The 16,927-nt window shown below is 39.8% G+C and overlaps 1 protein-coding gene across 1 annotated transcript; it reads left to right on the plus strand.

Annotated features, from left to right (window-relative positions):
* Positions 1–3,600: 3,600 nt before the first annotated feature.
* Positions 3,601–15,422, plus strand: LOC103519002 (the record flags this gene model as incomplete). Its single annotated transcript, XM_008484079.1, has 3 exons — positions 3,601–3,760; positions 13,947–14,063; positions 15,112–15,422. Coding segments are annotated over exons 1-3 (588 nt in total), but the record flags the coding sequence as incomplete, so codon positions are not given.
* Positions 15,423–16,927: the final 1,505 nt, after the last annotated feature.

Raw genomic sequence — 16,927 nt, forward strand, 5'->3', positions numbered from 1 at the left:
CTTTAACGTATAGTCAATCGACATTTTGAACCATTTTTCTCAGCCTAAAGCCTGTACGTACACACGTTACGATTTTTCTCAAGTTCAGATTGTTTGATAAATCAATCACGTGTAGGTCCGTGAAACTGGAAAATTTTTGTACTGTAAGTACCCGTCAAAACATGCTATTTATCGTTCGATCTCATAAAAATTGTAGCGTGTAAACCGGGCTTAAAAGAATGCAACATATACTTTCGGAAAATTCCGCTAGATATCCTTTCACCTAGAAGGGGACGTGATGGCCATATAAACAGTTTTGAGCATGTGTACCAGGGCATTGAAAAGACATTCTGGGTTGGAAATAGCCTGGGTCAACATCTCCTCCCTTGTAAGTAAGGCCAGCCAGTCACTTTCATTTAGACCTGACAGGTCCGCCTGACACCTGATAGTGAATGGTTGACCCAAAGCATAATCATAGTTTTAGGTCACCAGTTGTGTTTCGCTTTGTTCGGGTCTTCCCCAGCCATCCAGAGTCGATCGCCTATCCGGGCCGACGAGGCAAAAACTCAAAATCCTTCGACAATATGTTCGACAGGATACGCCCGGAGGGTGGGCTAGGATTTCCCGGTAAAACTTAGATTAGAGAAGGGAGAATATCAATATGTTACATTTCCCGGCAATAGTTGGTACAGGGATATCCTAGGATTTCCCATTCTCCGGGATTATTGGATTTCCCGGTAAAAACTAGAATATAGAAGGGAAAATATGTCTCCTCTCTATAACATTTCCCGATAACAGTACAGGGATATACTAGGATCTCCCGGTCTCCGGGCTTATTGGATTTCCCGGTAAAAACTAGAACATAAAAGGGAAAATATGTCTCCCTTCTATAACATTTCCCGGTAATAGGACAGGGATATCCTAAGATTTCCCAACAAAACCTACGTTATGTCTCCCTTCTATAACTTTTCCCCGTAACAGTACAGGGATTTCCTAGGATTTCCCAGCAAAACCTACGTTATGTCTCCCTTCTATAACATTAAAAGTAGAGGGATTTCCTAGGATTACGGGATTACATTGTTGATTGACATGCAATATAAATACTTCCGATAAAACGCACGGAAAATTTCGCCGAGTCGACAGGACGAGTAGGAAATGGTTTGGTGCATATTCAGCGCCATTATTCACAGGTCATTTCCGGCTACCAGAATTGCCATTGAGGGGCGAAACAACAGGGGCGAAAAGGGGAAATAAGAGAAAGAGAGAGATCGGAAAGAGAAATAAGGAGAAATGGAGGGAAGAATGTGGAAGGGAAATGAATGATTCCTTCTCTCCCTCCTTACTTATGATTTCATTTTTATGAAATGAAATCATAAGTAAGGAGGGAGAGAAGGAAAGGGGAAGGGGGAGAAAGAGGGGGAATATAAGTAAGGAGAAGGAAAGGGGAAGAGAATGGAAACATAAATAAGAAGAGAATAGAAAACACAAAATAGGGAGCAGAGGTATAGGATGAACAGGTTATAGGTAATTTTTACTTTTTTATTACCCTTACGTATAGGGAACCTATACAAGGTAATGAGAAAGTATTGCAATCGGTCCAAATTTTCAAAATCGTTTAGAAACCATGAGATTTACACTCCCTGCCTCTAGAGCTAGACTGTTATCTTAAACAATTTACATATAAAATGGTCTTTACATACACACATACGTAATTTGCATATTATTAGCTAAGCTTTTTGTCTCCCTACACGTGTATGTACTTAACGTTTGAATGTAAAACCCTTCTAAGATTAGCTTAACATGAAGTTTATCTCATTATCTTATGTTCCTATCTACACTATACCTACTTCATAACTGGATAGGAGATACAGGTTTAAATGGGAAAAAGTAGAAAGTTGTGAACAAAATATCTCAAGAACGATTTGTCGTAGAGAAATGAAATTTTTGGTCAAAATTTGGACTTGGAAAAATTTAAAAAAAAGTTCAATTTTTGGACACTTTTTAATGATCCCTCATTACATGGGGGGTATTTTAAGATAGGAAATTTTTGACCAAAAATTGGCCGCCGTGGGCGGTTTAGGCTTGGGACTTGGAAAAATTTCCTTTTTTTTTCAAATAGGTACATATTTCGTAAATGTAATAGAAAGTCGTGTGATGTTCACACCAGATTTTTTTTCTCTAGGATAAACTTGGGAGAAATTGACAGAAAACGGGATGAAATATACATATAGACTCCCTAATATAGGTAGATATATCCAGTCCTTTTCAAAATTTAATTGTGTGGGTTTATGTACAGGTAGGTATGTACCTTACCCACGTTCTTCGTTCATGTTCTTGTCTAATGGAAGTACCTATTCACTGTTTAACATAGGTACACATTTTCTTTTCAAAGTACCTATAGGTATCTACGATCAATGATAATAATGTCTCTAATGCTATTTTATTATGTCACTTGAAGCCTGAAGCTCTTCGCATTGTTTTCAAAGTTATTTTTTCATTTTAAAGAAATGTTTTTTTACCATTGTTTTTGAAATTTCAAAGAATTTATAATGGGAAAGAAGTTTCCAAGATGAGCGGGGACCGGGGGCCTCTCGCTATTTTGTCCCCTCTGCTTCTCTTTCCTTTTCCTCCTCATCTCCTTCTTCTCTCTCTTGTTTCTCTTCATCTTCTTCTTTCCTCTCCCCCTCCTCCTGCTTATCTTTTTTTTTCTCTTCTTCTTCTTTCTAGGAATTTAGTTTTCCCTCTCCTCTCGCTTTATCCCTCCCTCGCGTTCTCGTGTTTTAAATTAAATTTAAATGTGAAAAAAAGTGCTGTGAGCTCTGAAGAAGTAGGTGGCACAGTTTTGAAGGATTTCTCTCTGTGTAGTTTTGCTGAAATCTAGTGCCGTAGGGTTTGAGAAGTCATTTTCATAGTACATATTTGACATTTCGGTCTGACATCCGGAGATGAATTTTGTCATCTTTTGCTCTGTCTGAATTGATGAATTTTGATGACTGATTGGTGAATTTTGATTAGGTACCTTTACATACAGTAAAGAATGCTACCTAAATTCTAAACAAATCATCATACTAAGTTCCAAAGTCAAAGGCAGAGTTTTCTAATCTTTCTTTTGTATTCAGCCCAATTTTATATCCAAAATATCTACCCCCTTTTACCCTCACCCAAATGCAGATGATGAGGTCAGTTAGGGCGTTGGCTAAGAATTTAACCTTTGATTTCCATTAAGCATATTGTTCTCCTTTTGGACAGGCGAAATAGAGCATGACATCCCATTATATCGATCATTTACTTTTAGTATCTCTATATGTATACGAAAGAGAAATCTATATACAACAGAGAAGTCTTTGTATATTTATGTGCCCTATTATAGGTAGATATTGTATACAGTGTGTATCACAAAGCTATATCAACCTGTACTATTCGCCATTTTCGACTTGACATAGCTTTGTGATACACCCTGTAGAGCTATATTATAGGTATTGCATAGCTTTTATTGGGGATTTATATTCATTGCATACCATTACGGAAGGGTTGCTTCTGTAATGTCGCATCTTAAGTACCATTTAATCCATTTATTGCAGATGTTTTTTGCATTTGGTAATGCTTTTCTCTTATTGGAAAATGTCGGGCGTTTCTAATGCCAGCCACTCAAGCTCAGACCGTGGTCCGTCGAAAGGAAGGCTTCAGCAGACTTGCGTAGGTGTCTCAGACTGTCTGATAGACTTAGGTCTCAAGCTCTTTCCGCCTCACACGTTCCGATTGTCTCACACGTCTAGGTCTGGCAAGTGGGGTTGAGCGAGAGAGTTATCAATGTTGTAAATAAAACCGTTTTATTATAATTAATTCAGTAGGTAGGTACATATGTACCTAACTTTTAATTCTTGGAAAATGTCGCGCGTTTCTAATGCCAGCCACTCACGCTCAGACAGTGGTCCGTCAGACGAATGGAAGAAAGGCTTCAGCAGACTTAGGTGTCTCAGACTGTCTGATAGACTCAGATCTCAAGCTTTTTCCGCCACACACGTTCCGATTCTCACACGTCTAGGTCTGGCAAATGGTCTGAGCGAGAGAGTTATCAATGTTGTAAATAAAACCATTTTATTATAATTAATTCAGTAGTGTCAGACGGAAGGAAGGCTTCAGCAGACTTAGGTGTCTCAGACTGTCTGATAGACTCAGGTCTCAAGCTTTTTCCGCCACGCACGTTTCGACTGTCTCACACGTCTAGGTCTGGCAAATGGTCTGAGCGAGAGAGTTATCAATGTTGTAAATAAAACCATTTTATTATAATTAATTCAGTAGGTAGGTATGTACCTAACTTTTAATTAGCTCAGGCATTTACTTTTCATAACTACGTAACTAAACATAATTTGGTGTTTTGTGCTCAAATAAATTCAAGAGAAATTGGCTCTGAACTTCTCCTTCTCTTCCTAACATTATTCCTACTTCCCTTCCCTAACATTATCCCACTCTAGTTTGGTGCCTGCCCCCTCGGTTCTACACAACAAAAGAGCCTTATGCCTTATCAACGAAGGGGGAAAAGGAAAAAGAAAGCCAAGTTTTCTCAAGCACATCAGCGGAACCCATTTTGCCTCAAAAACTCTCAAGCTTATCCGAAATAATTTCTCTTCCCGCCGCCATTCTCTTCTTGCCTTTGTTCTCCAACTTTCCACTTCTGTTCTCTTTTTTCGTACATTTTCTTTTTAACTTTATTCTAATAAGTCCTACATTAACATTCAGGGTGGGATGTGGTTGGGAAACTCGGTAACAGGCGTCCCCTTTTGGAGTTTGGTACAAGCGCTATGATTTTTTTCTGATCCTAAGGCCAGTCACACACTATGAGGTATCCACTTGTCAGGGACTTGATCAGGTGTACCAGACCTGTCAGGTCTACCTGATAGTGAGTGGTTTACCTAAGAAAAATTATTCTTTTGGGGTGTGGACGTAAAACTGTAAAATTTCTGTACTGTGAGTACTGGTATATTTGTGTCAAATAGGAAGATGCCGGACTAGATTAGGTATCATTATATCGTCGAAATAATGACATGTGTAGGAACGTTTCGAATGAAACATCCGGTATATGCATTGGACCAAAAAAAAAAAAGCTTTAAAGTTCGACTTCTTCGCGCATAAAATTATTTGCAGAATTTTTTTCCGAATCTTTCTTCGAGAATTTGAGAATTTCCACCGAAACAATATTCATGTCTTGTCAGAACAAAACAACAATTATTATCAGAATTCGAGATGATTTTTGTTTACTTAAGACTTCTTTATTTCTTCAATGTTTACAAAAGTTGTGGGAGTAAAAATATTGGTAGGTAGTACCTAGGTAGGTAGGTCCATAGGGTAGGTGGTATTCACTTCATATTTAGCAAAGAGTAAATAATGATTATTCTGGCATTTTTTGAGCATACTTCTCTGTGATTTTCAGTAACTTTTGAGTAGGTATATTTTTCTGCCATTTTTTTGCTTACTTTTGAGCATTCTTTTCTGTGATTTTCAGTAACTTTTGAGCATTCCTTTTCCTTTCTCTTCTGTGAGCCAGCCCAGATGACAGAATACTTACCTAACGTACATATTAGGTATTACCTACTCAATGTCCCTATTAGGTATTACCTACTCCTTCCCTTGTTTCTCTTCTGTTTCCATGTTCCTCCTCTTCCTCGTCTTCGTTTTTAACGATGGCAAATAAATTGATCAATTAAAAGCCAAGGTATTCACGTTTCTTTTATCTTCATCTCAGAGTCTCAGCTACCTACTCGTTTTATCACCTCCTTCCTCCTTCCCTTGTTTCTCTTCTGTTTCCATGTTCCTCCTCTTCCTCGTCTTCGTTTTTAACGATGGCAAATAAATTGATCAATTAAAACGAAGTAAAGCCTTTGTACATCCCTTTCTCTCCCTCCCTTTCTCATTCTCTCTCTCCCTTTCACTTTCCCTCCCTCTTTCTTTTTCTCACTCTCTATTTTTCTCTCCCTCCCCCCCCTTTCTCTCTCTCTTTTGCCGGGATTTTTCTTTCCTTTTTAATAAAGCTTCTAAATTGAAATTTATACAAATCTGGCGGGCTAGAAGATTAACCAAGGTATTCACGTTTCTTTTATCTTCATCTCAGAGTCTCACCTACCTACTCGTTTTATCACCTCTTTCCCTTGTTCCTTCCTCTTCTGTTTCCATGTGCCTCCTCTTCCTCGCCTTTGTTTTTAACGATGGCAAATAAATTAATCAATTAAAACGAAGTAAAGCCTTTGTACATCCCTCCCTCTCCCTTTCTCTCCCTCCCTTTCTCATTCTCTCTCTCCCTTTCACTTTCTCTTCCTCTTTCTTTTTCTCACTCTCTATTTTTCTCTCCCCCCCTCTCTCTCTCTCTCTCTTTTGCCGGGATTTTTCTTTCCTTTTTAATAAAGCTTCTAAATTGAAATTTGGGGGAGGGGATTAAATTCTGATACTAAAAAGTGAAGGAGGGAGAGAGAGAGAGGGGAGAGAGAAGGTAGTTGGAGGGGATTAGAAGATTAAAATCTTCCAACTCCGAATTAAAATTCTCGGAGAACGTGTTGGGAAAGGGAAGAGAGAAAAATTTCAAAGTTCACTCTTTTTTTTAAGCTCGAGGATTCCAGAGGAAAAAAGGATTTAGAGGAAAGAAGATTTTAATGTTATTTTTCAAAGTTAAAATTGTGACGTCCTCTTCAATATTAAGAGAGAGAGAAAAGGAATTTAAACTGATCTCAAACATAAACATATCTAGGGACTAGATACAGGAGAGAGAGAGAGAAAGGAGAGAGATATGGAAGGAGGGAGAAGGGAAGAAAGAGAGAAATAGAGGGAGAGAAGAAAAGAAGAAAGAGAGATAGCTGAAGGGAGGGAGGAAGAAAGAGAGGGATATTAGTGCTTTATTTAGACTGTCGAATTAGGACATGTAGTCCCATTATCTCAACAGTTTAATATTGCACCACTTTATTTATTTACAAACATAAACAAATCTAGGGACTAGATACATTGAGACAGAGATGGAGAGGGAGAGAGAAATAAAGGAAGAGAGAGAGAGAGATTGATATCTGAAGGGAGGGAGAGAAGAAAAGAAAGAGATAATAGAGAGAGAGAAGAGAGAGGGAGAGAGAAGAGAGAGGGAGAGAGAGAAGAGAGAGGGAGAGAGATAAACAGAGGGATAGAGAGAGAGATAAAGAGGGAGAAAGAGATGAAGAGAGAGAAAGAGATAAAGAGAGAGAGAGAGAAAGAGATAAAGAGAGAGAGAGAGAGAGAGAGAGAGAGAGAGAGAGAGAGAGAGAGAGATTAATAACGGAAGGGAGACGAAAGAAAAAAGAGAGAAAGCTGAAGGGAGCGAGAAAGGAAGAGAGAGGCGATAGAGGGAGACAAGAAAGAAAGAAAAAGAGAAATAGAGAGAGAGAGAGAGAGAGAGAGAGAGCAAGATGGAGGGAAAGGGAGATATTTGCTTTAGAAACCATGAGATTTACACTCCCTTCCTCTAGAGCTAGACTGTTATCTTAAACAATTTACATATAAAATGGTCTTTTACATACACGCACATACGTAATTTGCATATTAGCTAAGCTTTTTGTCTCCCTACACGTGTATGTACTTAACGTTTGAATGTAAAACCCTTCTAAGATTGTGAGATTTACACTCCCTTCCTCTAGAGCTAGACTGTTATCTTGAACAATTTACATATAAAATGGTCTTTACATACACACATACGTAATTTGCATATTAGCTAAGCTTTTTGTCTCCCTACACGTGTATGTACTTAACGCTTGAATGTAAAACCCTTCTAAGATTAGCTTAACATGAAGTTTATCTCATTATCTTATGTTCCTATCTACACTATACCTACTTCATAACTGGATAGGAGACATCAAGGAGTATGAAGGTAGAGGGTATAAGTTAGATAAATAGATATGAGATATTTAAAGTTGCTCTAAATATCATACCTACGAGTTACATCTAGAATAATTGAATTTTTTCCAACCTCTTATAGTGTCTCTATCCCATCCCAATCCTCCCAAATTTCTTATTATTCACCAATGTAATTCTTCTATCCCATCTCACTTCCTACGTTAGGGTAGCCACTCACTGTCAAGTAGACCTGAGAGGCGGACCTGATCAGGTGTACCTGATAGTGTGTGGCTGGCCGTATAGTCTTCATAAGTACCTGCTACCTCAAAAGTGGTAACACTTTTCTCATCTATCCTCACTCTACCACTTAGCCACGTTCAACAACTTGAACCCTATTCAGCAGGGAATCGAACCCGGGTCTTAGGATCGTAATTGGCTGAACAGGTAAAAGCGTAAGCAAAGACATGAAACTGGAAGGTTGTAAAGAGAATGACGGGCACCTAATATCACGCACCCAACCACCTATGAGTACATTGGATTAGCTAGAGTAAGCCGTGACAAGATTAGTAATCACCAATGTAATTCTTCTATCCCATCTCACTTCCTACGTTAGGGCAGCCACTCACTGTCAAGTAGACCTGAGAGGCGGACCTGATCAGGTGTACCTGATAATGTGTGGCTGGCCGTAGTCCTCATAAGTACCTGCTACCTCAAAAGTGGTAACCCTTTTCTCATCTGTCCTCACTCTACCACTTAGCCACGTTCAACAACTTGAACCCTCCTATCCCGTCTTCCCACAACCCCTTCCTCCTTTCCTCAAGGAACCCCTACCTCCTACCCCCCCCCCAAGTAATCACCCCTTATCCCCTACACACCCTGGAAAACTGGGGAAGAATAACGACCCTCAAATAAAAAAGAAGAAAAACTATAAGAAAAACATTTCCAAGTTTCCTATGAATTTTCTTCTCTTATATATTCGGGTAAGAAAGATAGGGATGGGGGGGGAGGGGGGTTCTTTATTGATCTTTGAAATTACGAGACACCTGTTCAAGGAAATGTGCTGGGGGTAAGATGCATACCCGATGCACATGAGCATTCAATTACCTGAATATTGTATGTTGTTTAGGTTCTTACTTTACTTTCCGTGTCCGGAAACAAACTTGAACCTCAGATCTTGAATTTCCAGAAATTGGCAACGTGGATGGCTTTTTGGTTTGCTTGCATGAGGTCTTCTTGTGTGCAAGGTTCATCCAGTTCTAGTTGGCTGCAGTTTAAGAGGTGGTTATGCTTTTGTTTAGGTGATCCCGAGGTGTCGAGATCGCATCCGTTCACCCTTTTTGAATAACTCAGAGCAACCTCCGTGGCCGAGTGGTTATCACACTAGGCTAGCACGCCGGACGTCCCGGGCTCGATTTCCGGTGGGTCGAAGTTTTTTCGGCTCTGTGCTAAGAGATCGGGTTGCACTCAGCCTTGTGGGGACAATTGATAGCTACTTTAATCGAGTAGCGATAAGTGATGGTATTACCAGTGTAAAGAGATTGATGATACGAGTAGGTCGCGGGGTCGATTCTCGCCCGGGGCGAACTTTATCCTAGTTCTCGGTTTGTTCTCGGAACGGCTGGCTTTCTCCTCTCCTGCCTTCGTCCTCTCTTCGCTTTCGGGACTATAAAAAAGAGCTGCCTGATACTTGGCGTGTCCGATTCCGTGCTATTCCGTTAAAGGCACACAACGATTGGTACCAGCATTGTAGGTAAACATTGGAGACATACTGCATTGATAAATGGGGATGTTTGGAAAATCCTACAGTGCTGCAGAGGTCCCCAAAAATAATAGTGGCATTCTCGTAAAAACACAAAGAAGTTACATTTATTTATTTATATACTGAGAAAATATTCGGGGACAAACTCGGGTGCTGGCGTTATTTGGTCCCCCTCCCCAATCCATCACATGTTATTTGTCTACGTCACAGCAGTGGGGTGGGTATTGTCTTATAACGGGGGGTGGGTGTACTGTGGAGGGGAAGGTATTGTTATGAGGATATAAAATGAGATCAAGCGTGTTACAACCTGGGTATTAGATTTATACCTACGGGAAAGAAAATGGAGGGGAAGGTAGGAGAGAGCGAAGAGAAGAAATAAATGGCTAGGGAGTGTGTTTGTGAGAAAAAACGAGAAGGTTGGAAAAGGGAAAGTTTCTTACGTTTTGAGGCTTGCATCTGTTTTTCACGTCCGACAAAGAACATGAAATAAAATTTGGTTAAAGTTGAAGGAAAGTGGGAGAAAAGTTGAGATGAAAATGCCGAAAAACCATGAAACGTGTTCCATTTCGTGGTAATAGGCCGGGCAGCGCTTCGAACTCTTGACGTTCGCACGCCTCCCGGCATGCTTGACACAATGGGAAACATTTGAATTTTTCAGCCTCAGCTGTTGTTTTTTGAACGTCTATTGTTGAAAGTTGAAAGACTGTTTATCAACTGTTGATACAATTTTAAAACTTCTGTGTCTAATGTTGGACCATCATCAACACAGTATCCTTCAAGAAATGTACCAAAGAATTGATCAACTGTTGATACAAGGAAGGAGAAGAATGAGGTTTCTAAAGGAGAAAAATAAAGAGAAGAAGAAAAAAAAAAGCGGAGAAAAAGAAGAAGGACAAGAAGAGGACGGTCAAAAGAAGACGGAGAAGAAGAGAAGACGGAGAAGAAGAGAAGACGGAGAAGAAGAGAAGACGAAGAAGAAGAATATGAAAAGAAAGAAAAATAAGAAACGGAGCGAGGAGAAGGGGAATACAACGACGGAAAAAGAGGAGGAGGAGGACATGGAAAACTGGGGAAGAATAACGACCCTCAAATAAAAAAGAAGAAAAAATATAAGAAAAACATTTCCAAGTTTTCTATGAATTTTCTTCTCTTATATATTCGGGTAAGAAAGATAGGGATGGGGGGGGAGGGGGGTTCTTTATTGATCTTTGAAATTACGAGACACCTGTTCAAGGAAATGTGCTGGGGGTAAGATGCATACCCGATGCACATGAGCATTCAATTACCTGAATATTGTATGTTGTTTAGGTTCTTACTTTACTTTCCGTGTCCGGAAACAAACTTGAACATCAGATCTTGAATTTCCAGAAATTGGCAACGTGGATTGCTTTTTGGTTTGCTTGCATGAGGTCTTCTTGTGTGTAAGGTTCTTCCAGTTTTAGTTGGCTGCAGTTTAAGAGGTGGTTATGCTTTTGTTGGCAACGTGGATGGCTTTTTGGTTTGCTTGCATGAGGTCTTCTTGTGTGTAAGGTTCTTCCAGTTTTAGTTGGCTGCAGTTTAAGAGGTGGTTATGCTTTTGTTTAGGTGATCTCGAGGTGCCGATTTCGCACCCGTTCACCCTTTTTGAACAACTCAGAGGGGCGAACTGTATCCTAGTTATCGGGTTGTTCTCGGAACGGCTGGCTTTCTCCTCTCCTGCCTTCGTCCTCTCTTCGCTTTCGGGACTATAAAAAAGAGCTGTCTGATACTTGGCGTGTCCGCTTCCGTGCTATTCCGTCAAAGGCACACAACGATTGGTACCAGCATTGTAGGTAAACATTGGAGCCATACTGCATAGATAAATGGGGATGTTTGGAAAATCCTACAGTGCTGCAGAGGTCCCCAAAAATAATAGTGGCATACTCGTAAAAACACAAAGAAGTTACATTTCTTTATTTATATACTGAGAAAATATTCGGGGACAAACTCGGGTGCTGGCGTTATTTGGTCCCCCTCCCCAATCCATCACATGTTATTTGTCTACGTCACAGCAGTGGGGTGGGTATTGTCTTATAACGGGGGGTGGGTGTACTGTGGAGGGGAAGGTATTGTTATGAGGATATAAAATGAGATCAAGCGTGTTACTACCTGGGTATTAGATTTATGCGGGAAGGAAAATGAAAGGGGGGAGATAGGAAAGTGGGAAGAGAAGAAATAAATGGCTAGGGAGTGTGTTTGTGAGAAAAAACGAGAAGGTTGGAAAAGGGAAAATTTCTTACGTTTTGAGGCTTGCATCTGTTTTTCACGTCCGACAAAGAACATGAAATAAAATTTGGTTAAAGTTGAAGGAAAGTGGGAGAAAAGTTGAGATGAAAATGCCGAAAAACCATGAAACGTGTTCTATTTCGTGTTAATATAGGCCGGGCAGCGTTTCGAACTCTTGACGTTCGAACGCCTCCCGGCACGCTTGACACAATGGGAAACAATATTGTATTTTTCAGCCTCAGCTGTTGTTTTTTGAACGTCTATTGTTGAAAGTTGAAAGACTGTTTATCAACTGTTGATACAAATTTAAAACTTCTGTGTCTAATGTTGGACCATCATCAACACAGTATCCTTCAAGAAATGTACCAAAGAATTGATCAACTGTTGATACAAGTGCTCACTTAAAAATTGTTTGACTCGTACAAATCTAAAACATGTGATTCTAATGTTGAGCCATCAATTGTGTTTCTGCGAGAAATGAACATGTGCCCAAGTCCCCCCCCTGTTTTCATTACTCCGGCACTTGTAAATAAAGCACGAACATTTTAAACCTTTGAAATAATATTTTTTCAGACAAAAAGAATAATTTCGGGCTCATATTATAGAGAACTGGAAAATCCAGCACAGAACAAGCCCCGGGGGCCATTTTCATTTTTTTAATGAAAAATTCAAGGAACATTATATTTAATAATTGCGCTCATGTAGTCATCTAGGTACTTTGCCAGGGCTGTTTTGAAGTAGGTACCGCAAAAAAAAAAAAAAAAAAATAAAGGGAGGGAGTCATAATTATCCGCAAAAAAAAAAAAAAAAAATCAAGTGATGGAGTCATAATTATGGGGCTTTCTCATTGCTTTTTTTAGTCGGGATATAATAAGCATTCTAAACCGAGTTTATTGTCCTCATGAGGCTGAGCAGGACTAGTGGAGGAAAAAAAAAACATTCACGGTATTCTTTCCCAGTTGGACACCCATCCACGTACTTAGAGAGTGACCATTGAAAACCATATTGGTGTATTTTTAAGTGTTTCTAATTTTATTAGTGGAGACGCCGGAGTTAAACATTTTGGTGGATGTGACATTTCTACCAACACCTGTTTCCGACTTTTCCCCTCTCATTTCTTTCTCTCCTCCCCTTTGTCTCTCTCTCTCTCTCTCTCTCTCTCTCTCTCCTCTTTTTCCTATTTCCTCATTTAATGAGTGGAAAGAGAACAGAGATAGATAGAGAGAGAGAGAGAAAGGAGGGGAGAAGGGTGAGAGGCCTTCGATTGTTGAGAAAAAGAGTATTGTATTACCTCCCTACACGTCTGAAGAGGCTAAAAGTCAAAGATACATCTTCACAAGTCATAAAGGATACTTCTTAGAATACATTCATTCTCAATCTCTCTCTTACTCTAAGAGGAGTATTGAGAAGGAGGGAGAGAAAAATTACAAGAGGGAAAAAGGATTTTTTTATAGACGGGGAAAAATTATACAAGGAGGAGGAAGGAGAACTTCTAGTAAAGGGAAGGTGGGAATTTTTTAAAGAGGGGAGGGAAAAATTATATAAGTGGGAGGGAGGGAAGAGAACTTCTATAGAGGCGGGGGGATTTTTTCACCATGGTGTGTGATTTATACATTTTCATTCTCGTTGCTGAGAGGGATTTTTTGCCTCTCACCAGCAACAGCAGGCAGACGGGAAAAAATTTAATGAGTTAGCTTATTTTCACTCTTTGTATTCTGTACCCCCCGAAGGAGAGGGGAAATGAAAGAGAGAAGGAGGGAGAGAGATAGAGAGAGGGGGGAGGGGATTAAATTCTGATACTAAAAAGTGAAGGAGGGAGAGAGAGAGAGGGGAGAGAGAAGGTAGTTGGAGGGGATTAAATTCTGATACTGAAAAGTGGAAAGGTCATGCATTGCTGATAATATATTAGGTGTGAGCTGGAAGAGAGAGAGAGCGAGAGAAGAGGAAGGGACTGAGAGAGAAAGAGGGATAGAGAGGGGGAGGGAGGGAGGAAGAGAAAGAGAGGGGGGAGAAGGGACTTTCAGTCTCATTCTTGCAGTATAAACAAGGTAGATATATTCTATTCCATTCTATTCTACCACGTCTATCTAATCGAAATGTTCCTTTGTTTGTGTTGCAGGAAAGTGTGGTCACGAGAGCCCCTGTGATCAACTGTGCTATGAGCTACATGATGGCATGTTCGAGTGTGACTGTAAGGAGGGGTTCGTGCTCCACGAAGATGGATACAGCTGTTCGGGTGAGTTCGGAAAATAATGCCCTGGGTCACTCTTTGAGATAAACTTAAATAGAAAAACTTTGGCTGTTTCGCAAAAGTTTTGGACGATTAGAGTTCAGCTCCAAGTCTATTATGCTTGTGAAGGAATCCTTAGGTATAGGATTATATCATCTATTAATGAACCAATTACTAAGTAATGTAATTCATCGATTTCAAACTTTGGATTGGACCAATACTAGCCCATCAGATGTCTTTATTTTGTTGGTATTCTATTGGTCTTGAACTTGAAGTTTGGTCCCGGGCATAACTTCTCAATATTTATTATGAATATTTTGCTCTAGCAAGGCCGCTACTGGTTGCCACTTGTCACTCTTTTACACGTAGCTAAGAATTAAGTACTACTTATAATGATATTAAAGTAAGAACATAGAGATTACCATCAATAAGAAAGATATAGTTGAGACATTGAAACACTCTGCACTTCACAATCTTCACATGCTCAAGTTCCCACGTTTGTAGAAAAAGTTTTCGCTAAATGTACTGGAGGAAAAGACTTTTTCCAATATATAAAAAATTAAAAGTAACACAACTGCTAACATTCTATACAACTTTGTCGGTAAATACATTTTAACTTGGCAATGAGGATTCTCAAGAGATTAGGGGAGAGAGGGAGGTAGAGAAAGAGAGAGTAATAGAGGGAGGGAAAGACGGAGGGAGAGAGAGAGAGAGGAAGAGAGAGAGAGTGTGTAGGAAGAAAGGGATTTAGGGAAACGTGGTCACTAAAGCTCTGTGTCTTAAAATTAATTTTATACCTCAAATGGACCTAAGTAGATTAGTAGAAAAATAAATGTTACCCATACCTAACATTGGATCATAAATAAATTAGTAAATTTAATTAACTCAATGTTGAGGATATTGAGGTCTATGTTAAATAGGCATTAGTTCAATGTAGACATATTCGTAATTTGTTTTGGTCAAATATACCGAGATAGGTACTTATTAAATTAGGTACTTCTTTTCTTTCTTCTGCTGGACTTCTCTTCTTATAAATTTCCCTTTCCTGTTCCAGTAGAGAACATCACCACAGACGGACTCCTGAAGGAAGACCCCCTCAACATATCCCAGGACGAGGGCGAGGACATCCTCTACCAGAAGGATACCATCTTCTCCGCTAAGCTGGATGCGTTAGTCAACACTTCCACCGGTCTAAGTACCAGCACAGGGGACTACGTGCAGTTTGTGACGTCATCTGTGTCCACAAATGTGTCCGAGGTGTCGAGTGTGGACAATGCGAAGGACAGCTGTCTGCTGGAGTGTGGCAGTGGCATTTGTGTCCTCACGGATGTCAACAAGTATCGCTGTCAGTGTCCGCTAGGGAAGGCTCTGCCCTCTGAATTTGAACTTACTTTAACTCTTCGGTCAAGCAATCTGATTGTTTTATTTCAAAATTTTTGTGTTTGGGGTCATAAAGTGGGTTTAAAGTTTTAAACTCGGTTTAAGTTTAACTCTCGTCTCGGATTAAGCAATCTGATTAATGCCGGGCCTGAGAGGTTTTTGAAGATTGGCAACACTTATATGTTTTTATTGATTTACGCTTTATTTGTGGTTGAGTGGATTGGAACACACCACATGCCTTCAGGCACACTCCATTTGTCAAGGGTCTAGATTTTACTTGCCTTGGGATGAATTCAATTTGACAGGATTCTCCTGAAGGAGCTCTTTACCCAACCACCACATGTTGTTGTTCACAGATGCTTAAGGTAGTGACTATGGACGGCTTAAAATTATGATGTAAAATTAGACTAAGTAATTGAAAGTACCTACTTTATCTTTTAATTTTCTTTGGTCATTTCATTAGCTTTGGACTCTTTGGAGCCAATGTTTGTGTTCGGAATAACGTCACACTTAATCCATTGGGTCACAAATACACAAGCCTATTAAAATTAGTAGCATAGCTTTAATAAATTATGTCTGCTTTCGAGGTATGTCGGTAGTAGAGTCGTAGAGTTTATCTTCCATCTCATTCTACGATGATTACGATTACCATTCAACTTCAGCGTCACATTGCGCATGCGCAGAGTCAACGGTGGGGAGGGAGAAGAGGCAGCAGTGTTGCCAAGTTTCTGAGAGGTTTTTTTTTATGCTCGACCCGGGACCCGGAGCATAACTTTCTCTGGTGGTGCTCGAGGATCAATGGTATTATGCCCTGGACCACAATCTGAATTTGGATGATTACGATTACCATTCAACTTCAGCGTCACATTGCGCATGCGCAGAGTCAACGGTGGGGAGGGAGAAGAGGCAGCAGCAACTAGGTACCTACATGGAAAACTATTTTCTCTATTTAAATATAAAAAAGAAACTTTGTTTACTTATCTAATATCATAACTTGAACGAAAGCCTGCAGCACCTGTTACCTTCCTGGTGCTCAGAGAAAAGAGAGACTTGGAAAGCCTCAAAGCACTTTAAAGAGCTAAGTTGCAACTAGTTCTCTTTAGCTACTTGAAGCGCAAATACAACAACAGTCGCTGAAACTTTTGCTAGAATGATACTTACATGTACTACCCTCAAGCCCTCCAGTAAGTAATTCGAAACTTTTCCAACTAGTGTTACTTTTTCAGAACTAGGTACCTACATGGAAAACTATTTTCCCTATTTAAATAAAAAAGAAACTTTGTTTACTTATCTAATATCATAACTTGAACGAAAGCCTGCAGCACCTGTTAGCTTCCTGGTACTCAGAGAAAAGAGACTTGGAAAGCTTCAAAGCACTTTAAAGAGCTAAGTTGCAACTAGTTCTCTTTAGCTACTTGAAGCGCAAATACAACAACAGTTGCTGCTGCAACTTTTGCTAGAATGATACTTACATGTACTACCCTCAAGCC

The sequence above is a fragment of the Diaphorina citri genome, unplaced genomic scaffold (genome assembly GCF_000475195.1).
Source record: "Diaphorina citri unplaced genomic scaffold, Diaci psyllid genome assembly version 1.1 scaffold2476, whole genome shotgun sequence".
Classification (NCBI taxonomy): domain Eukaryota; kingdom Metazoa; phylum Arthropoda; class Insecta; order Hemiptera; family Psyllidae; genus Diaphorina; species Diaphorina citri.